Here is a 23,793-nt window from a genome sequence, read left to right as displayed (position 1 = left end):
TCCCCCGGTACAGGGAGTAAGGAGGCAGAGGAGCAGCGCGGTTTCATCTCCGCTCCGTGAGGAGCTCAAGACCCCACAGGAGCCTCCCTGGCCGCCTTGGTCGCCCACCTTTGCTCGGCTGGTTCCCTCCTCCCGCTGCCTCCCCGACGCTGCCCTGCAGCGGGACCCCGTGGGCTCGGCGGGTTCCCCTTACCGTGGCTCCGGCTCCGTCAAGTTGTCATCAGAGGGATCGGGAATCCCTCCTTGCGTGATACCTTCCAGCAACGTGAAAAGGGCGTCTCAACAGTGCCCCTGGTACTTTCATCGCATTAAGAGTTTGATTTCCCCCCCCCCCCATCAAGGCAAAGCCTGTACTGGGATTTTTGGATCAGTGCTCTCAGGCATTTCAGAAGGTATTTTTAAACTGTTCCAAAGTCAGGCAATACTCAGGAGTGGAAATAACACCAAAACTTGTGCATACACATGGCCCTCTGTCACATACACCAGCCCTGCATGCCCCATACACCATTAGGAGTCATGCTGACGTTGCTTGCTAGTCTTTAAATTTTCAAACTCAATTCAAAACCCCACACCAGGCAAAGGGCTCACACAGATTTCAGCAGGCTTTGGACCCTAGACTCTTGGAACAAGTTTCAAATTCCAGCAGCCTTTTGTTTATCCAAGGAAGATAAACTAAGTGGCCTGCTGAATACTGCATGGGTTTTCAAACAAGATCTGGAAAACAGCAGGTCTTTGCTCAGGGGGGACATTAAACATCCTGTGACACTTTCTATGAGAACAAAGATAAAATGGGACCCTTTCTTACCCTTCCCAAACACTGTCGCCAGACAAAGGCTGCCTGGTTCCTGTCTTTCACCCAGGACCTTGCTGCCTTTCAGCACTGCTATAAAGAGCAAGCGCAAATCTCCGAGGAGTGCACAAGCAGAGTCAGAGGACAGGGCGGCTGGGAGATGTTTGCTACACTGCTTTTCCAGGGCAAATTCAAAATCCTTCAACATAAGGAAGTACACATGATTTGGGTAAGCACAGCAGCTTCCAACTAATAATCCACCCTGAAAAGACTCCACTTTCCAAGTGAAAAAGCTACTCTGTACAGGACAGTGGCATGAGGTGTCTAGGAGAGACTGGTCTAGAAGCGCTTGCCCCCTCCCTCTGCACACTGTGGGGTGAAGCTGTGTGCTGGGCAGCCCACACCGTCTGTGCACAGCTTCCCTAGCACAAATACTCCCCTTGCTACGGTCACAGCAGCTGCAGAGAAAAGGGGCTACGTTTTCCTCACCAACTGTGTGGGTAACAAAAACTTGTTCTTGAACAAGAAAAAAGTGCAGGTCTTACTTTCTTGATGAGTTTTGGGTGTTTTTTTCCCCTCTTTTTTACGGTTCTGTAATATTTTTGAAAGATTTTTAACCTACTTGGATTAAACTGTGCTTCATGTTGAAAGATTTTCATTGCCAAAGTCCATTGCAAACATAATTCCAAGAGGCTTTATTTGTACCTTGTAACACTGAAAGATAATAGACAGCTCTGAACAAGATGACCTGTGTATTAAGCTGCCACTCAAGAGACTGAGGATCTCAGCATTGCAGCAAACTTCCTCTGCAAGTCTGGTTGGCAACCTCTCTATGACAACTCCCTATCAGCAATGGGAATGACAGTGGTTATCTATGTTGGCTGCTGACATTTTGACATCTGGGTCAACAACAGGTAATGCTTTCTTCTCTGTGGTGCGGAAGGGATATTGTCAGAGCACCACAGAACCACTTCATGTACTGTACGTACCAGGAACACAGAGAGAGGCAGTAACACCGCTCATATTCTGCTCACCTGGCCATTGGCACTACAACAATTTTAATACACACTTCTGCTACTAATTTTTTATATAATTCTAAGCACTGAAGTATCACAAACTAGATATCATGAAAACAATATGCATTACTTCATTTGGCTCTTTGGAACAACACTCTAACAATAATAGAAATACAAGGTTTTGATTGACATTCATGTTTTACACATTTATGACAGGCTTCCTCTTGTCACTCCTAGAACAGATTTTTCTCATACAAGTTTCAACTGCTGGCACTGGATAAATGATTCATTGCACTGCTCCAGCTAGCAGTTTGACAAGCAACACAATGTAACTCACCTGTAATGACCTTAATCCTTTCAGAGTTGCAGCACTATGCATGTTGCTCCTCTAGCACTGCTATGGTCAAGATATGAAAGGAGTACATTCCCTCACCTGGAGTGCCTAACCAGGCAAAGACAACACAGCTGGGAAGGCAATTGTTTTGGTTTGGTCCCTATGCAAACAAAAATACCACCTTTGCACTCTTTTACACTTTCCAAACCACAAAAATAATCAGAAAGTATAAGACTGTAGAATTTAACAGATAAGATAAATGCTTTTACAGTTTGGAGGATGGTTAGGTGCCACGGTACAGTTGATGAATGGCCTTCCTATGCATGTAATGTTCTTAAATTGAACCTTTATATACAAATATCTGTGGTAAACTGAAAACTCCACCACTTCTCCTTCCTCTGCCCTCTTCTCCCACCTTCCTGTTACAGCCAGCCAATAGTACAGGGATATACTGTAACAGCATGCTCAGAGTAACATTTTCAGATCTGGTCACTAACATTTGGATCTACAACCTTTGCCACCCCATAGCCAAGGGGACACAACTTCCCTGACACTTCTGGAAATTAAGTCAGAGACATCACAGGCTGGAGAAAGTGTAGTCCCTATGGTTTCCTCAGTCCCCCCTCTGCAGTCTTGCTGGCTCCAAGGCAAGAAGTTAAAGTACTTGCTTCCCCCTTGCGAGTGGAGGCTCCTTTCTGAACATACAGGCAAATTCTGTTTCTTACCGACATACAGGGCTTCAGCAGAAGATCAAAAGACGGTAATGGATTCCTCAAAGTACGTGATTACGTATGTCGTATACGGAACCTGGGTTAGAAAAAAAATAGGGTGTGTAATTGTTATTCCATGTCCTCCTCACTTTTTACACAGACATTAGCAATTCCTGGAACATAAAACCATCATGTAGCATCAGACCAAAAGATGCATTTAAAAACAGCTTTGTTTCTAATGACACCAGAACTAGATGCAGGCATGTCTTGCAACCTATTTTGCCTAATCAAGTGCATCATCTTGCAGAATCTTTGGAGATTTTGGCAGAAATATCCTCTTTCTTGCTATAAAATAAATATAGGCAAATCAATACTTAATATTCGTTGAACAAGAAGATGATTCATCTCCTTTTAGCAATTACAAGCTTCCAGATTTCAAACGTCTTGTCTTGCTGCTGTTTATCTGGGGTATCCCTCCTGGTCTGTCATTGAAATCCTTGGTCCAAGCACACACAGTAAAGGTTTTTGGACAAATTTTGATGCATGTATTTTACAAAGATCAGCTCTCCAGTTCGCCAGTGCAACGATTTTCCAGTGCAACAATTTTTCACTAGAAAACACAGATTCGACAAAACAAATGTCCTATGGAAATAGGGTTCTAACAAACTTTTGGCTGTATAACAGCAGGAGCTTTAAAAAAAACCCTTATCTGTCCAATTACTTTGTTTTGGCAGCCTGCTAGGCTTCCTGCTAGCAGGCTTTTTTTGGTGGAAAAAGGGAAATTTCAAAGTGTCAAAATTTCATTTAACATCAGGAGAAAAAATTAGATGTTGGAATTTTTCACAGCATGGGAATAATAAATTCCCATTAGTTGTACTTGGAAGCAAGCCTTTACACAGCCGTTCCAGTCTCTCTTCCATATCCACTTGACTGAGGACCAGGGGCTTGGGCTCTTTCAATCCATGCAGGAATCGAACACCAAATATAGGCTGTAATGTTGCTCTAGTCCAAGGATAGCTAACCATTTCCATGGCTCTACAACTTTTCATGGCATGTTTTTGTTCTTCCTGCTGGATGATGAGTATGGCTTGGCTGTGCTCTTCTGCAGAGATGGTATTAGCAGCTTATTCTGCTCATCATCAACACTTTCGCCGGTACCAGCTCTTGGGGAAAAGCACAAGCTAAAGAAGGCTGAACTGGGGTTCAAAGCCTGAAGGAAGCGCAGGTGGTCTTTATCCTGCTCCCCAAACCAGCACACAATACCAAGTAAAACTAGATAGCAAGCCACCACCAATTCTCCACACCACAGAAAACGAGTCACTTGGCAAGAATTGGCTGTACCTCAGACAAAACTCCGGCTGGTATTTGCTGACATCTGGCACTTTGAGGGACAGCTCCTCATCCGACCCAGGGTATGCCATGCCTCTGGACATGCCTTTGCTCCAGCTTTCCTGTGAAATGCGTAACTTAACAGCTAGGACTACTTTCAATTCAGTTTTTAGTACCAAATTGTTGTTTTTGTTGTGTTCTTTGCTTTAAACTTTAATATACTCCTTTAAATAAAATATGCCCATTGATAATATCTACAGCAAATATTTACAGTTAACAAACACAGAAACTATTGTCATTCCACCCAGAGAGAAAGTTACAAGCATCAAAGTTTTCTGTTTTATTTGGAGATGTACCAGATTAGTTCCAGGGGCACTTATGCAACACAAAACCTTACAATTAAATTTTTTTTTTTTTTTTTTTTTTTTTTTTTACTCTGTGCATGTGAAAGGGTTTTTTTTCCCCATTTGTTTGGTTTTTGCCTCTCCGAGTTAAGCATGAGTGGACAGAGACCTACACCAGAGCTAACTAAAAGTACATCAGAAACTATCTACTCTAGGTAGCAAGATATTTTGGTAAATACTATGACATTGATTCTCCATGGCCTTGCATTTCAGCATCAGTCACATGGCCGCAAAGCCAGACAAACTGCTGCCATTCTGCAGGGGTTCAGTTCCCTCTGGCCACACAGCAGTGGCTAAGCAAGGTGCCTCACTGGTTTTCAGCAGCCTCTTGAAACAAGAAGTAGCTTTGTGAGACAGGGGGCCCTTGGGAGCCATGGAGTGCCCAGAGGTGGGCAGAGGGGCACGGGTGCAGGCTGGCTTATGATTGTGCTCACCCGCATAGGGACCGCACTGGCCTCAGGAGGGGCAGGGGCTGAAATCGGGCTGGCGAGGCTGTCTAGTGGGAGAAACAGCATCGGTGCATGACCTTTCTCTGTGCTGGTGATAGCATTTGGTAGGAGAAGGTTTGAGGCATCATCCCTTCAAGGACTAGCAGGTCAGCACAAACCAACCCACCCACCTTCTCATCAGGTTTTCCTGCTGTAGAACCACCCAGATGCCGGACAAGGTCTGCGGACTTGGCCATGGGCCTCCAAAGCACAAGGGACTGCAATCTTTTGCATGTGCATGCACCCAAGAGTGCTTTCAGGTAGGCCTGGGTAGAAGCATCCTTCACTGCTCTAGGGTGATGAATACATGTCTGCACAAAAGCTTGAAGTGTAACCTTACCCGCTCAAAGCATAAAATTTAAAATGGTAGAGAGACATGGAATGGCATTATCTACCATTTAATTGCTGTAAGACTAATGCTACTAACTTTATGACTGGTGACAGAAACTGGTTTATTCATTGACAGATTTCTGATTCAAGCCTAAGTAATATTTTACTAATTAAGGTTTTTGCTTGTTTGTTTTTTAAAAGCAGTTCTCTAATGTTTGTGTATTCAGCTTTTTTCTTTTTTGTGGCCAGAAGTTCCCCTCACTGTGTTGCCAGTCATACACCATCACCTTCCTAGCATGGCAGGGGAAGTGGAAAAGTCAGGAACCGAATGGGAACTGACTCTATCTTCTTTACTCCAACCGGTCTGCAAGGCAAATAGGTTAGAAAAGGAAAAGCCACTTCTTCTCTTACTCTTGTGAATAAAGAGATTTCAATCACCAAGCCTAACAACTTCCATACATAAGAAAGACAGACTTCTATTGTGTCTTCACACCAATAGTCAATGGACTCCACAGAGTAGTATCTGACAACTTTCAGTAACGTGCATAAAACGGAACTTCACAAAAATTCCCATAATCCTGTGAAGCAGATGTTCATGGAAATGTGACAAAGAAGATTTTATAACCCTTTCATGTAAGACAGCAAAACATGGAGATATGTTGTACGGCAGGTTAAAAATCTAGCTCCTAATTGTGGAGAAAAAGATCGTAAGTTGGAAAAAGAAGCCTTCCTGACAAAAGCCAAGCTGACCTTGATGATTCCTCCCATGAACAAAAGGTGAATTAATTTGCAGGGGTTGGTGACTCTTCTTCTGCTTTATTGTTTTTGGATGCAGTTTCTCATGCGATGAGAGCAAGGAGTGGAGGGAAGAGAAGACTCTTATAAAAGTTCAGTTCCTGAATATTTTCTGTCCCACCTGCAAAAGAGCAGTCGTAGTGCGAGATCGGTTATGGGTCAGCCTGCAGCCATCATCAGAAAGCAGCTTTAGTTTCCTTTGCACTGCTCTTCCCCTTTCAAAGAGGCAGCAAACCAATGATGCATAGGGAGCTGCCACACTGCACATGCCAATCTGTTGGAGAGAAGACTTCAAAACATCCTGTATTTGAAGAGAAGTGGTAACTTACTTTCTAAGCTAAAAAAGAAATTATTAAAACATGGGGAAATCTGGGTGTGTTTTTGGCATATATTATAAGTATTTCTGGATTTTTTTGTGCACAGCCTTTTGTAGCCAAGTGCAATATGCTGAACGCTAGCTGAGTAACAGCATGCTCCATGCTTAGGACATAGGAACAGCACGTATTTGTTTACTTATTCAAATAACACTAGGGATGAGTTTGCTCAAAAAACAAAGCAATTATGCTAAAAGGAACTAAAATTTCTTTTAAGTACTTTCAGCATTTTGTGATTCATTTAGCCAGCCAGCTTTGAAAATGGAAAATTCACTTGTTTAGGTTTTTTTGCATCAATATGCATTATTTTACAGTTAATTTTTAAAAACAGAAAAAAAGTAAAAATAATTTTCAAATACAAGACAGTGTTCTCACTGTTCAAATCAATTCTAATAATTTTTTTATTTCAATCTCCAGGTGAAGCCTACGCAACCTTCTTAGAGAACAAGCTTCTCATAGCTTCAGTTGCCTTGCCCACATTATACTACTGCATTTCACAAAACAGATGTTCACGGACCACATTTACTGTGCTGCCTCTGTTGCACGCTGGGGTAAGGGTATGCTGACCATCAGGATATCCATGAGGTAACTCCAGTGGGAGGATAGAAGGGGCAGATTCAGCACAGTAGATAAAAATACTATTACCTCAACACAGTATTGCATCTGCCAGTTGGTAATGATTTACTGACTTACACAAGAATACTTTGATTGCTGTCTCCCAACTGATGGAACTGTTATAAAATCTTGTAGGAAAGAACATTTTGATCAGCACATTTTTACCATGAGCTTGAGGCATTAATTTCCTCATCCTTACTGGCACACACATATTCCCACTTCTACCAGCCTAGCATTTGCATTGGGGAACTCCTGCAAGCCGAGACCAGCTATTTTATTTTTGTGCAATTGGCTAACACATATGAATGCAAAACAAAACCCCAAATGACAAAAAACCCCCCGACCAAGTCACAATGTACCAGTGGCCACACGATCTTGCTGCTTGAAGCACTGATGTCTCTGATGCGACAGTCTTCTGCATTATCAAACCAGTGGCTGTTCTTGATGGGGCTCTGTCTTGCTCTAAGCATTGTTCCTTGATGCTTTCAATGGAGCAGAGAATATGTACTCCCTCACAAAGGAAAGTTCCTCTCACAAAATAATTTAAACTAAAAAAGTATGCCACTTGGAAAAAAAATAATTCGAATATATTATGTGAGAAAGTGGTAACATAGCTAGCTGAGGCCACATCCTCATGGATGGCTGTAAATGGAGAACTCGGTAACAGGGGTAAACTTGACTGTGTACACGCATTGCCAGGGCTCCTTTGGTACAGCATAGTATTTGTTAAAGGGTAACTTCTGCTTTGTACTAGACACAATGTTCGGATTTGCTCAAACTTTCAAGTTTGCAGACAGATGGATGGGTCATCCATCCAAAAAGCTGGAAAACAGTGAAGCAGTCAACTTGGAAAGGCACTTCTAAGCTGGAAGTGCCCTGATCATCACAACAAAATAGGCAAAACCACTTAAGAACAGGGACATTGCCATTTTGAGTACAACATTATGGCATTTCAGGCTGTTTGCCCTCCTTCATTGCCTTAAATCATGTCTTTGACTTGGTGCTTCACAGTTGCATCTACAGTGTTTAGAAATAAAACAGGCAGGAGCAAAGCACTCTGCTCTGAGGTCTCCCCTGGCCGCACCACCCTGCCATTTGTGAGCAGCTCCCGGGAAGCCGCAGGAGGCTGCTGACCCCTTGCTGCAGCCAGCTGCTTTGCACAGCTGCACAGAACACAGGGAATTGCTGAAGGCCAGCAGAAAAGAGCTGCGTTTCTGCCAATATGATAGAACTGGTTTTGATGTTAAAAAAAAAAAAAAATATCATTCAGAGAGCAGTACATCCCCTACTGTGTGTCTGCGTACTGAGACAAGCAATGTTTGAGACCAGGCTGTTGCCTGCCCTAGAGAGCACATCTGGATCTAGAGATGTAAGGCTTCAGCACAGGTCACTGCGTACTTTACACAGGGGTGCTCAACCCATGTAGTAACCATTAACTGCTTTAGCTCACAACTACCCAGCCACACCCCTCCTTCATCTCTGAATTAGGACAACACCTGCCATTCTATCAAACAACTCGACTTCCCCAACTCTACCACCCATCTCTCCCTGGCTGCACTAACAAAGAGCCAGTTTATTGCTTACCCTGCAGTGTCCTTCCTACCTTGTTCATGTGGTCACCATTTAAGGCTGGGACAGCAATTAAAGCCTATGACAAATGCTCTATTAACCCCTTCATTTCCCAGAAGGGGAAGGAGAGGAGAAAAGGAGGAGAGACTTATCAGTTGGAAAAATCAGCTTTAATAAAACAGTAATAATGAAAAGAGTATAATGTTAATACTACTACTAATAGAAATAAAAATATACAAAGCCAGTATTGAGCTTCCCAGTGACGATCACGGGATTGAGTGCTGCGGTGGCTCACACTGCTGATGCAGTAGGGTGGGCACCAGGATGCCCTGGACTGGACATAACAACAGATGGGAATTGGATTCAGAAATACACAGTTTGGGATTGGAGGCAGGAGAGAAGCAGAGTCCCACCATGATGCTGGCCATGAAAGAAAGAGGGCTGACCCCTGGAATCCCTTAGCTTTATACTCAGTATCATGTGTATGGGGTGGAATACTTCATTGGTCAGTGTTTTGGTCACCTGTCCCATGTGCAGCTTCCTGCAGGTACAACCCTTTTTTGCCTCCCCACATGCAGACCACAAGAGAACCTTCAGTAACTCTGCCTCCCCCATAGGAACAAGCACAGACATGGGCCCTTCTGCCTAACAAAACCACCACGACCCCAGCAACAACTGCAAACATCAAGCATCATCAATCCTAAAAGCAGACACTGTTTGAAAAACATGTAGTCAGCTTCGGAAAGTGTAGTTACTTAGAAGGAACTTAATTGAAAGAAAACCTACTGAGAAGAAAATTGGTCCTGTCTTAGCTAAACCAGGACACAACACCCCCAGAAACATCTGAAGATGCTGCTGCCGTGTCCCTTTCCCAGCCTCAGTAGCTTCCCCTCTTGTGAGCCTCAGCTTTTCTTGTTCATTTCTCTTCATCTTACTCATTTCTCACAGCACCAGTACCTTCTCTTGCTTGAGGTAAATGTCAATTCCCAAGGCAGTTGACAGCTTCTCCTAACTTTTACAATTAGAACCAACATTTTTATTTTGCTTCTTTTTGTTTGTATTTTTGGGGGGGAGGTGGTACGGGAAGGTTTCAAGAACAGACTCTTATTGCACAACCCCTACATTTCTTTCTCCAAACACACTAATAATCATGCAACTAGTAAGTTCCAATCAGCACCAATAATACTTAAAGAAATCAGAAGCTGGATTCAGCCTTTACGTTTAAATAAGCATTTATTTCCAGGACATCGTAGAGATCAGATGTCCTCTACCTCCCAGGTACTGAGAGGTAGCAAGAAGCAAAACAGACTGTGGTCTTTTTCATAGCCTGTATTTCACTTAATCCGAAATTCAAAGACACCTTGTACTTTAAAAACAAATCCCAGTAGAAGTCATCCAACTGGAAACAATCATGTATGTTTATTTTGTCACCAGTTCAACCCCATATGGTTTTCCCATCTCTAAAATTCTGCTGTGTCCTGCCAAAAATCACTTGCAAGTATCTTGTGACAGTAACGGGAACATAAGCGCTGATAACAGTGAAACACCAGGACAGCTTTGCTGAGGTTGGAATGCACTGCAAACACCCTGCTTGTCCTAGAAGTCAGATTCTTGTACTGCCCCCATGCACCCCATGCTAGAATTCTCTATCAAATCTGACCAAGTAAATACTCTCAGTCATGCCTCATGCTTCAGCCAGCATTAGCAACTTTTCCCCCAATAATTTAGTCAAAAAAACTTTACTTTAAAATATAGACCTTTTTTCCTACAGGACATAAGTAGACTTTTTGTCAAAACCATTAAAAATTTGGGTTTCTCATCAGAGGGGAGAAAATGAGGAGAGTAGCACGTGTTTCAACAAGAACAAACGTTCCGAGTCCAAAAGCAGCAGACCTTGGTACAACCTGTCACAATTGAGAGCAAGGAATCCTACTCATTCTGCTCCAATTTACCTTAACATGTTTCAGAAAGAGAAGCTAGATTAACACAGTTTAACTTGTTATGAGATCGCATCAATTTATACTGAAACAAATGCTTTGAATACATACTAAATCTGCAGACTCATTGAACTTCCTTAGGGAAGTCTGCTCCTTCATCCTCATCATTCCTAAAACAAAAAGATCCAAGGATCTGCATACTTCTAGGTTCTCAACACAACTCTTCAATAGTTGTACAATACAGCTTTGCTTGCTCAAATTTACAGTTTGTACCAGTTATAGTAGAGGTTCATCCATATAGTTGTGTAAGACTGTTTTCAGACTCTTTAGATACCTCTGGACAATGAAGCAAGGCAAAGAACGCCTCCATCAGATGACTGTAGACAGCAGCTGGATACAAAACACAATCAGAAAAATTTAAGACAACGCTGGTGCTCTTAGAACAGCCACAAAGTGCTCCTCTATGGCCAAAATATTGGAACAGTGCTAGAACTCAATCACACTATCACTCGTCCATCACCTTAATTATGGAGGAGGTACATGGGAGGAAAACAAACGCTGGGATTAGTGAAGGCAGGCCAAGCCCAAAGGTAAAGGACCAAATTATAGTACTAGCAGATTCATACGATGGTGCTGGTGGGGAATGATAAAAAAGTCAACTCTAGATTTCAAAGTAACAAAGATATACTTTTGTAGTAGTCTTTTCTCCCTCAGGAAAGGAAGAATTTAACTTGTATCATCATTTTCCTCTTACACCAGGCTCCTCTAATTTCTCCTACTTGGTAACTTCTCATAACTTTCCATTTTATTAATTTTGTTTGCTAATATTTTTCCCAACTCAATATACTCATTGTGTAGTATACACTCCAGAGTAATTTTTTCCAGTCTTTTAACTACAGCAACTTACCTATTAAGCATTTTAAATTTCAAATCAGCATTTTGAAGTTAGAGTTTTATTTTGTACTTCTCCTAGAACTGCTGTGATCAACTTACCTGACAGTAACTGGAATTTTACAGATAATGTTAGGGCTACCAGAATTATGCTTTCCTTCAACCACACAGCCTCAATTTGTGCATCTTGCCAAGTCCGTATATTTTTTCCTGAATGACTTGCTAGGGTTTTACTTTTTTTTTTTTGAGGACTAAAGGATTTTCATCTTAAAAGAAGTGCTATTTCATATTTGTTTACTTAACATTATATTCTTCCTTCACATAACTATAAATGCTAAGAATGCAAGAACACCTAAGTGATAGATATTGCCATATCAAATTCCCTTCAAAAATTTACCAGGGAGAAAACGATGGAATCTTTCTCTGAAACAAACCAACCACCCCACAAATTGCCCCAAGCTCCACTGCTTTAGCAAAGCACATTCATATTGTCAGTGTTATGTTTCCCTCTACTGTTCATCATAAGAAGTGCAGTTATCTTCCTTAAAAAAACCCGAACATACAAATCAATCTTTAGTTGCAGGTAAAATGTAGCAAATAAGCTTAATGGAAATTTCATTTTGTTCATGAAAAATTAGAGGCGCTGAGCAGAACTATCCCCATGTATCTTAAGCTCAGTATTACACAAAGTATCAACTACAACATGCTAATTGTCTCATGTTGTAGTTTACAGTCTATGAAAAGAGTCAATTTCAAGTAAGCAAAAAGCTTCAAAGACCAAAGAAATGTAAGGAAGGGTAAAAAAACATCAAGAACCAAAGAATTATCATGGAAATAACTAGTCATATATGTGTCACAAAAACAGAGTTATGTATTTCACATCATTGATTTAAAGAAATTAATTTCACAGACACATTAAAACCGTCAAAACAGTAGTGGTCTTTATTTGCATCAGACAAATTAACAGTTCAGTTAATATTAATTTCAACATTTGGGAGATATGGAAATTAATGACTATTAAAAAAGTGAAATAAACCCCCTTCCAAAAATATACTAGATAATAGATGTGTCTGAATTTTATACTGTCCCTCCGATGAGTCTTTTACATTATGTGACATCATATACAGTTTTGCAAGACATAATAATTTATGGACTGCTTTTCAGCCTCTGATTTGCGAGTCCTCACGGTGTCTAAGAAAAGCAAGTTTATACATGCTACACAGCAACCTAAGTACATAGATTTCAAAGGGGTGTCAATTCAACTGGAAAAAAAAAAATCTAGAGAAGTTCACAAATCAAAGAGGTAGAAAATACTGTATTGGAATAAACACTCAAATCTTAGTGTCATGGAGGGAAACTTAACATTAGCTTAAAACCAGAAAATACATTAGTCAGTATTTTTCTCATTTTAGAATAATTAGGGCTTTGAATAACACAGTTATCAGTTGTTTTTGATTAAGATCAAGTTAAAAATTGCAGACTACAGAAAAGTCTTCAAATAAATGAAAACAATCTCCTCCTTTTGTCATCTAACACCAAGTATGTACCATATAAATAACATCTGTGCTACAGAACTCTTCATATAGATCAGAGATTTTTCAACAGAAACAGGATTTCATTTTAGTGTCAAGTCAGTAATTAAAATTTTAGTTCTCATCTTGTTTAAAATTTTTAATACAGAGGTGAATTAGTCCTGCAAAACCAATTAGCAGTCTGTTCCTATTGCAAGTCATGACTACTGAAAAATTACAATCTTAAGCCCCCTGCCCATACCAAGTTTTCTCGCAGTCTTGCCAAGAAACCCATGTAGTCACAGAAAGCTTGTAAATTTATTTTTTGGGGGGGATGTGAAATAAAGAGTGTCTCACCTAATGAGGAAAGAAGAAGGAAAAAAAAAAGCAATGACTAGTTTTCACAGTAAAATGCATCAGCTTTGTAGTTTCATTTGAAACCAAGAACAAATCATGAAACGTCATGAAAATAGGATAAAAAAAATCTCCTAGAGTGATTACTAAATGAAGTTAAAATTACCACACTAATCAGTAAACCCCAGAAGAAAAGCAGATGCCTCATATCACAGGTCCTATATTAAACAGTATCCACTTTTTAAAATAAATCCATAAAATCTGTATGTTTGGCCACTTTGCACATTTTTCCCTTAAAAAATACAGTGTACAGAAAAAAAAAAAATCTCGTTATTCCCAGTATGAATTCTGAAGTATAAGCTCAAAACCCAGAAGTTAAAGATCAGCTAAAAGGATTTTAAATTATTTACAAATCCAGCAGGTAGAACTACCATAATGGCTTCGTTTCCATCCTTGTAGTGGCTTTCACTCATCCAGCAGCATCTGCAGTAGGAATCTCTTCAGACAGCTTCATCACTGATCATCTGTCATTTTAAGCAATTCTAGAAGAGCCCCAACAGCTCCAAAATAACCCTTCAGAGAAGGCAAAACAAAACCAATCAAATTCCAAAATTAGACATAAGCATGAGCATGTAAAGTCTTCAGTTCTGTTAAGGCAATTAAAAGATCTTTCTTATAAGATCAGTCCTGCTGTGCCAAGTATTTGCTGTCTCTGAATTATGATTTAATATGAACTTGTTTAGGTCCAAGAAAGGGCCTTACACTGCGAGAAATCTTAGACAGTTCTCCAAAATTGTCAAAAAAGAAGAAATTACAGAACCACTATAATGATGCCGTATTGAGGCAAGGCAGTTTCCATTATGAACACATCCATCTGACAGGCACCTCAAAATTTTGCTTACAAAAATTAATTCTACCTGTGGTTTATATACGAGACCACACAAATGAACACTGTTGGTACTAGGTTCAGAAAGCAAAAACAGAGATGTGCAATGTTTAGCAACAAATACCATGAGATTAGTGATCAAGTCAGGAGGTTAACAAGGGGTATTTTCAAATGAATTTGTAATTAAATTATATTTATGTAGAACTTAGTTTGTGCATTCACTTCAAAGCAATGGCATTGAAATTCTCCCTTTTAACTTCACCAAGTCAAGAATAAGATTTTTGTACCTACAAATAAAAGTAAGTTCAACGTCTATTTCCTTACCTCATGTTCCAAAAACAGAGCTTTCAGCTGTCCCTTGGACCAATAATCCATAGCATATGCTAGCACCTTCATAGATATCATATTAATTCTGAGAAAGTTGCCAACAAATATCACCTTGTCAATGTTCTGTAAAATTGAAAAGCAGATCACGAAAAAATTATATTCAGCCACATTATTTGCCTCATTCAACATGTACTTCTGCCTCCACTATAAAGTTAAATGGGAATTTTGTGTTACATTTAAATTCTCCAGACTGAAAAGTGAAAAAAAAAATAAAATAATTGCAGTTACGGACTGCTAAGCAGAGATGTTACAAAAAAAAAAGTTTTATTCCAAAGAGAGTGCAAGGCTGATATCACAGATGGTGAGTATTTGCTTAAAAGTCCAGGACCTTCCCAACTTGAACAGGTTTATGAGTGTTTTGTTGAGTTTTGTGTTGTTGTTGTTGTTTTTGGTTTTTTTACCTCTATATGACATGACTACACTGAAGACATCTTTTCTCCCTGCTCGTTAAATGAAGCAACTTTCCAGAGATCACTATGATTATTAAATCCAGACAGAGAATGTCTGAAGGGTATCCAAAAAGGATTATATTAGAGATCGAAAGAAGCATCTTTCATTATCTTTTATCCAGACTGTGGTTCCATTTTCAAAAAGCAAGCAAAACGTGGCTGACACGATACTTGACATGTATTGCATTCCTTCGTTTCAAAGCTCACTTGAACTCAGTTTTCATACAGAAGCTTAAGATTTTTGAACAATCTGCACTACACTATCAGTGAGAAAGCTATCCTTACTTGCACGCACATCAGTGCATGTAAGCAACTGTTCTGGTGCTTAAACAATGCCCGTAACTATCCTACCAAGCCCATTTTTGCCTGTTACGCACAAAGATGCACTTGCATTTTGAACTGGTGTACCATACGATGTTCACAGTACACTAGAACTGCTCTAGAAGATTCAGTAGAAGGCCAAATCCCAGAGATATAAGCTTCTGCAGGAGTCTTAAAGGAGCCCTAGAAATGCATCTTCAAGAATCCTCTGCTGAAAGTTACCAGCAAAAATCTGCATAGAGGCTAGAATTGCGAAGTGTTACCTCTCTACATTCATACAGCTCTATAACGCCCAACACTTGGTTCTGCAGCAATTACTTTGCTCAGACTGCAGTTCTGTCCTGTCCAGTACTGTTCATGTGACATACCACAGAGAACATCCTCACTTCAATACTCAGTACTGGAGAACGCTGATACCCACATGCAGTAATTCGTTTATCCAATCTCCGATGACTGAGTTACATGTCTGATTGTCCTCAAACCAAACACATCAACACAAACTTTATTTAAATAATTCAAGTTTATAGTCATCAATCCCCTTAGACTCTGTAGTCACATCAGCATGTATTCATACTCATTCCTAGGAACTTATCTGGCTAAAAATAAGAACTTCTCAAATTTCAAAAGGCTGCTATTAAACATGGCCAAGAGCACTTTGCATTCCCTGACAAGGCAATTTTGTCTCTGAAGTCATTTCGGACAAAGGAGGGACAAACATGTAACTGATTTCCTGTAATGCAATGTCATCAAATTGATTAGAATCTACATTTGAATTTAATTTTCATGAAATTATTTTTTTGCTGAATATACACACGAAGCTACTGTTACCAGAAATTCAAGCAAGCAGTACCTAACACTGAGTATAAAAATTACTGAAAATTTTAAATATAAAAATACTAGTTATATCTACTAGACTAGCACAGCATATATCAAGATGCAAATTTCATATAATTTTTATTTTCCAACATTCCTTGACAAGGTTAAAAAATTATGTTAAAGATGTAACGTTTCCTAGAGTTTTGAACTGAAGTAAAAACAGCTTTAGCATTTTTCAGCAGCTGGAAAATGAAGAAATGCTACTTTTATCTCTTAAGAGAGTCTTGCCAATTTACTTTTAAATTGTTCACTGTTGAAATATTCAAAGCTGAAAGGCAGAAGTCAAACTGATGAAAGGATGGTGATGAAATGCTTAAGCTAAGCAAATTACAACATCCTGGAAGAGACATGCACTCTTTCACTTTGTGGGGTCTTGCTAAATTGTTCAACTACCCTGCAGTAGAAAGCTACAGTATAGGTTCAATATAGTATATATGCATATTTGCCATTATATTTGATTAGGGGAATCTCCATCAAAGACACAATAAAAAAAATGCATATATTTTTGCAAGAAGCCTCACTCAGATGTAACTTACATGTTCTGCTAGCAAAAAAGTATAAACCAGGGAGATTTGTTTCCTTTAGGCAGTTCTGCTGTGCCCAGGACAGACTGTTTCAAATGATGTGTAACCAAATGGTTCCAGACTATGGAATTTTTCTACCCCACTGCCAACTTTGTGCAAGCAAACTTTGCTTTGAAGTTCTGCAGACAGAGTATTTCATTTATTCCCCAGCCTCATTTTCTCCTGCACATATGCAAGTCATTTTCAACACAATATTAAAGCTGCAATTGTTGGGGGGGAAAAAAAAAAAACACACAACAAAAAAACAAAAAAACCCACACAAAACCACACCAAAAAAAAAAAACCCACCCAAAAAAACAAGAAAAAAACAAACCCACAAACCAAAACCAAAAAGCCACCTTATCAAAACTCTTGCTTCAGGGCACAAATTGATTTTGTCAAAGAACCTAAAAATGAGCTTCACCATAACCATAATCTAATACACACAAACTCCACAAAAGAATATATCATATTCAACCGTTTTCTAAGCTTTTATTTGGGCATTTCATTCATCAAGCTTCATGAAAGTCAGAGCTGTATCTCCCAAAGGTAATTTAGGTGTTTAGATTATTTAGCAGAACAAGAGCATTACTTTTTTTCCCCTGAGAGCAAGCTACCTGGAGATTAGCTTACTTGCAATCATGTTACGTTTTTTTTTTTTTTTTTTTAAATAGTATGTAAAGCTACTAAATGAAGTTTTCATTCTCTAAAGTTACAAAATAATTTAGTTCAAGCGTTGGAGAAATTCTACTTTGACATTGCCTGTGAAATGAAGAATATTTTACACATCAGTCCACATTCCTCCACAAAATTCTATGGATCGTGTCCAGTTTAAGTAAGCCTGCCCACAAAACAAAGATGTTAGGAACTTTTTCACAATGACTCAGAAGCATTAGTTTCATTAGTAGCCTATATCCTCCTCTGAATGCACTGCATGTAGTTCCCTGTTGCAACTCTCCATGCTTTGATAGCCCTGTACAATGCTGCTTGAACTCCATGCCACAAGGCAACACTGTAAAGAAGCTGAAAGCAAAGAGAACACTGAAAGAGAACCATCCTGACTGAAAGAGTCAAATTGAAAAAAAAAAAACAAAACCCACACACAAAAAAACAACCAAAACAAAACAATGTCTGCAGCCACTTTTCACAATGAAGGGAGGTTGTCAGTAGCACAGGATAGGGGCATACACTAAGACTTGTGCTGTTCAACATATTTTAAAAGTGCTCTAGAGAGGAATATTAGCAACAAACAACATTTATTGGCATACAAAGTTATTGAAGAAAATCAGAATAAAAACCGAACAGCATAACAATGCCAAAGAGACTTAAACCCAGTGACTGAGGAATAAAATGGCAGATTGAAATTACACAAATGGAAGGGGGAAGAGACAGAGGGACTCAATGATAGGCTTCAAATTCACCACCACCACTCAAGAAAGACTGTGGATGGTTTCTTTAAAATATGAGCGCCATGCTCACAAAAATAAAACATTAAGCACTGTTAGTAAAGGAACTCAGACCAAGAAATTTATCAATATGCCGTCACAAATTCATTGTGCAACCACACTCTGAATATTGTATGAAGATCTGATCATTTGATCTCAAAATTAGAGCCATAAAAAGATTAAAAGACAAAATAAAACAGTGGAACAGAGACACAGAGTGTCTTCCATAGGAGAGGAGGCTAAGCATTGGCACGTTCTGTATTGGAAAGACCAAGAAGGAGGTGTGGTAAAGGCTTATTAAAAACCAAAACCCACCAAAAGCACCAGTGATGGTTTACTATTTTTCATAAAGCAAAAAACCTAGATAGGACCCAATAAAGTTATCAGATGGCAGTTTGGCGAGTTTCTTGGGTTTGTTTCATTGGATTTTTTTGGGGGGCTGCATGGGTGTGTTGTTGATTAAAAAAATTAAAGAAGCACTTTCTTCTAACCACAGAATGCTGAGGAGCTAAAAACATCAATGTATTAAAAAAAGATTACATTCATTGAGAGCAGATAAAAGAGATTAGTTACCACATAACGGTAAAGGATGCATTTGGCAGCTCAAAACAAGTGCCTAAATGTTTGTGGTTTTGATTGTTTTGGTTTTTTAAACTGCTGGAAGCTGGAAAGGTACATGAATGGAACAATCCATCCATAGTTATCATGCCTAAAGGAAAGAATGTAACAAGCATCTGATAGGAGTTTGAGGCAGGACAATGAACTATACTTTTCTTCTCTCTGACTCAATACAATGGATCTTCTATCTATCAAAACATTTAACACAATACGCTATTTGAACCCATCATGCTATGGAAACAAGGCAAGCAAAATATTATTTTAAAAAATCTGTCATGGTATAGTAAGATCTGTTAACAACTACAAGGTAATAGAGAGTATTCATTTGGATTACAAAGGCATTAATATCTATGTATTACAGCTTGAGAGTGACTGAACATCTCTAGGTATCAATGAATCAAGGAGATCTTTACAGTCAACTTTTCTCCCTTCTTCCCTGTCTTTGAAGCTCAAAGTACCTTACACTTTGCTTCAAAGCACACACATAGCACAAATGTTAGGACACCACAAGGCCAGTTACACACCTACTATATCAGCAATTTGCATTTTTGTATTCTGATAATCTTACTATGTTGTTTCCAAAGGTTTTAAGCTCATAGTAAATATGCTATCTTACCTCATTCAATGCACACATGCGAGCAATAGAACCTATGTTGTTGGTGATGGTGACCAAAGTAGCTCTGGCCAAGTCCTCTTTACTGATGGAATCTCTCTTTTCTTTACTCATCATATGACCAAAGCTGTGTGAGGAAGATTATTCCTTTTAATATGAGTTATTTAGGAGTGCTAAAAGCCCTTAGAAATTTTATCATTTAATAAGATTTGCTTGGATTTGATATCCACCGATATGAGACAGATTTGAAATGTGAGAAGGGATCTCATTTGAAAGGCAGAACGATGAGCAAAGACATTTCTTCTAAAATAACTGTAATTTAAACGGAAGCAAACTACATCAAACATTGCTTATACCCGTTTAAGAAAAAAAAAAGAGCAAGAAGTAGGTGGGAGATCTAAGGACAAACCACATGATACATTCAGGGTGACACTTCCACACAGACACAGTGCATAGTCCAGGGATTACACACTCAGTTCAGCATGCACAGTAAGCTTCCCAAGGAACTCCTTAAAAACAGCTCAATTAACGCATACCTTGAGGCTACAGCAGATCCTTGAAGGCCAAACCGCTCATAGTCTCCTCCATAAATATCTTTCACCAGCTTATCCACATTGGTGCTGTCTCCTTTCGCAGCCATTTCTAGTGCTTCTTCAAACGTCTCACAGCCAGTCAGCAGACAGCACAGACCCAGGAATGTTCCTCCTCCAAGACTAGAAAAGCACAGCTCCTTCAGACCAGCAGCTTGAACCAGCTTTTACCACAGCTCTTCAGACTCCTGTTTGCAACACCGTCTATGCAGCTACCAACTGTATCTTGCAACTCCTCCCTCAGAGAAGTGAAGATGGACACCCTAAATAGAGTTTCTGCTTAACACAAATGTCAACCAGCATTGTTTTAACTGAACTACTCTTAAGTCCTTAATATTTAAATAGGAGAAATGATGCTAAATAAAGGGTTAGCTGAGAATAAGGTTCAATCTGACACCACAGATGTCAGTTTGCTATTTGTAACATTCTAGCAAGTTTTCTTTGTGCAAGAATAATTAGCCAGTAGATCACTTAAGTCAGTGATGAAAGAATAAACAGTGATCAAAGCTAAATATCTACGCAGGGGCAGGCAGCCAAGACAGATCTAGTTCCCCTAGCCAGTGGCAGGAAGCAGTCTGGTTGGTTCATGTTCAAAGCAAGGCTAGCATCAACCCTGAATATCTCAGCCCTCTGAAGAACTCTGAGCAAGGAGTACTCTCTTTAGTATCTTGCACGGGCTCACATACAGTATTTACTAACTATACAAATTTAGCAGGGAGTATTTGACTGTGCATAACAGGTTGCTAACTCATTTCATTAAAATTCTACTTTAGACTTTTCAGTCTTAACAGGCATGAACTTCAACTTACTAACCTCTACATCCTTCCTCATTCTTTTTAACCCTTGAGAAAGTTAGCTTATTTGCACTGATTGCAGTCACACTGACTGGAGCCACTGTAAACAAGAGGATCAGTAAGACATCACACTTGCACTTTGTGAAAAAGCACAGGAGGTCAGACAGAAACATCATTTAGTCAGTGCTCTTGGATTATAGGCAAGTAGGACTGTAATACATTCAGTATCTGAACAGCAGGAAGCTCTGCACACCAGCAACAAGACAGTATTGATTTCATTGTCTATAACAAGTCAGCAACCCACTGCAGTCATATTTTTCCTTTTGTAGTGGGAAGGATCAGCAGCACATCTACAGATATCAAAAGCGCTATGCTTAAAAAACAACCAGAATTGCAAAAAAACCCATACCTCTTCCATTCAAATTGTGTCCATCTGTATTATATACAGAAAAATGGTTCATGGCTACCACTGTGGCAAAGATATGCCCTAGATAAGGCAACAGAAGACACACATGCAGTCATGTGCAGTATACAGTAAAACTTTATTAATAATGTACCTTGCGCTGAAGAACACAATGCAGCTTTGGAAGGGACTATAGCAAATCCGAAAAGTTTCTTTAGTTGTTGTTTGGGAAGGGGATTTTTTCACGTTTCTGTTTTGGTGGTTGGTTTGGTTTTGTTTTAAGATTACAAGATTACCAAAAATGAAGTATATCAATTTAGTTTGAATGCATGAGAAAAAAGTGGATAAATTTATTGGTATTTTTACTACTAGCCTGGATGGACACATTTTTAACTGAAGTGGTTTCCTATAAGTAAGCACTGCTGCCACATCTATAGAGTGAACTTAAACATGCCTCAGACTGTTTTTTGGCCTTGAGAACAAAATTCTGCATCCTCACCATTGAACTCCTGAATTCCTAAACAGAGCAGTCACATCTAAATATTTCACTGAACAAAGGCTAGAGACCATTTCAACTCAGCTCTAATCTATAAATCGTTTCAGAGACCACTAGCTGACCCAGACTGAAATCACACTGAAGACAAAGTAAGAATAAAATCAGATTCTAGTCTTTATATGCTAGTATTCCTTAATTTACCAGCATGGTCCAAAGACTAGTGCAATCAGTAAGGAAACAAGAGACCTAGCGAGATTCCTCTGCCAAAATCCAGTAGCAGCAGGTAAGTCTACAAAGTTTTCCTATAACCTGGATACATCCTAACTACTAAGCAAGCGTTTTTTGTTTAGCCAAAACATTTTTATTTCACTGCTCTGGCTGTTCTGGGGAATCAAGATTCTGGGGAGAGAAGATTCATTTACTGGGAGAGTTTTATTTTGGCAATTCACAGAAAGAGATAGGAAGTAGGTAAGAACACCATGAAGAGACTAAGGCAGCTCTAAAGTTGAATGCATCAATTATTTCCCTGATGTAAACCCCCTCTCTGAAGGGATCCTAGGATACTTCTAGCCTTACTTGGTGGGCTTTTAAAAGAAATGGGAAGACAGGCACAATTTGGGGCTGCACCTATTAGTCACACTGTCTGGTTCTATCTGTTCAATTATTAAGGAGAAAAGAAAACAGAATTAAAAGAACAAAGAATTAAGTTTACCTGGATCCTGTGACTCTCTTATAGTTGTCCTTAGAATACACAGCTAGGATGCTGACCCCTGAGCCTATGTTAACCAGCAGGATAGGATATGGATTATCAAGGCAGTAAGGCTTCTTCTGGCACTGTTCAGGATCTGTAGGATTTTCAAAATAATAGCACTCTGGTTGGCCATTGAAACCAACAGAATCAACATAAAGGAGGCCCTGGATCAAACAGTCCAATTCATCCAGTTTATGGAGTTGCAGATCAGCAATCTGGAAAAGAACAACAAGAAATTAATAAACAAACATTTCCTAGTATAATACAACACTGAGAAGGACAAAAGGCTCTGCTGAAGCACTTTGATCACTTAAATAGTAACACATTATGCTATTTAAACAGTACAAAGATCTGTCTAAGTATGAAATCTGAAATAAAAAAAGTTTGCTATCTGCCTGACAACAGGTACCTCCCAAAACAACGATGTGCTATGCATTAATGTCATTTAGTTCCTTTGACTTTGAGATATTCCCTGCTCTATAAGCAGGAAAATATTTCCCCTCCTCAGTACTCTGAAGCAATAAATTTCTTTCCCCTCATCCTCATCCCAAGAGGAGATCTGTTCTGCAGCTTTTGGACAGTATCTGACACATGCCTGCACAGCAGCACTCCCCAGGACGCAAAGTGCTTTAACTCATCATCCAACTACATTTCCCAGCAATGTAATGAAATTTTCAATACAAGTGTTAACATCAAAAAACTTGAGTTAAAGAACAAGAGAGTTAAAGACTTACAAAGTGCACATGCTTATGTTAATAATCATTAAATATGCAGTGGATTGTGCTTAAAAGATTTGCCTTTTTTTTTAAAGTATATGTCACCAGTAATCTGAGAGAGCTATTTCTTTAAATTGTGATGAGCACTTTAAAATGTCTCATGAAAAATAGGACATTCCCAGTGTTTGGTGAAAAACAAGTTTAAAAAACCAACCAAACAAAAATATTGTCAGGCTCATGCCCCTAGCAAAATATTAATAAAAATATAACTGTAACAGAAGGCAGAAAAACAGTTATAAGAGCTTAAAAATAACACTCCCTCTGAGATGTCATAGGTCACCCATGACTGTACTTAAACCAGACATGTCTACTTGCCACAGCATTCTATTTGCTAGAATTAAAAATCACATCCCTTTCACGAGATGGTATACAGTGACA

General features: G+C 39.3%; 1 protein-coding gene across 1 annotated transcript; it reads right to left on the bottom strand.

Moving 5' to 3' along the window:
- Positions 1–13,409: 13,409 nt before the first annotated feature.
- LOC104156215 (pantothenate kinase 1) lies at positions 13,410–22,854 on the bottom strand (the record flags this gene model as incomplete). Its single annotated transcript, XM_009704067.1, has 5 exons — positions 13,410–14,020; positions 14,658–14,783; positions 19,609–19,732; positions 20,142–20,318; positions 22,601–22,854. Coding segments are annotated over 5 exons (741 nt in total), but the record flags the coding sequence as incomplete, so codon positions are not given.
- Positions 22,855–23,793: the final 939 nt, after the last annotated feature.

This window comes from Cariama cristata, unplaced genomic scaffold, assembly GCF_000690535.1.
Source record: "Cariama cristata isolate BGI_N322 unplaced genomic scaffold, ASM69053v1 scaffold31507, whole genome shotgun sequence".
Lineage (NCBI taxonomy): Eukaryota > Metazoa > Chordata > Aves > Cariamiformes > Cariamidae > Cariama > Cariama cristata.
This window is presented reverse-complemented; position numbering and strand designations above follow the sequence as displayed.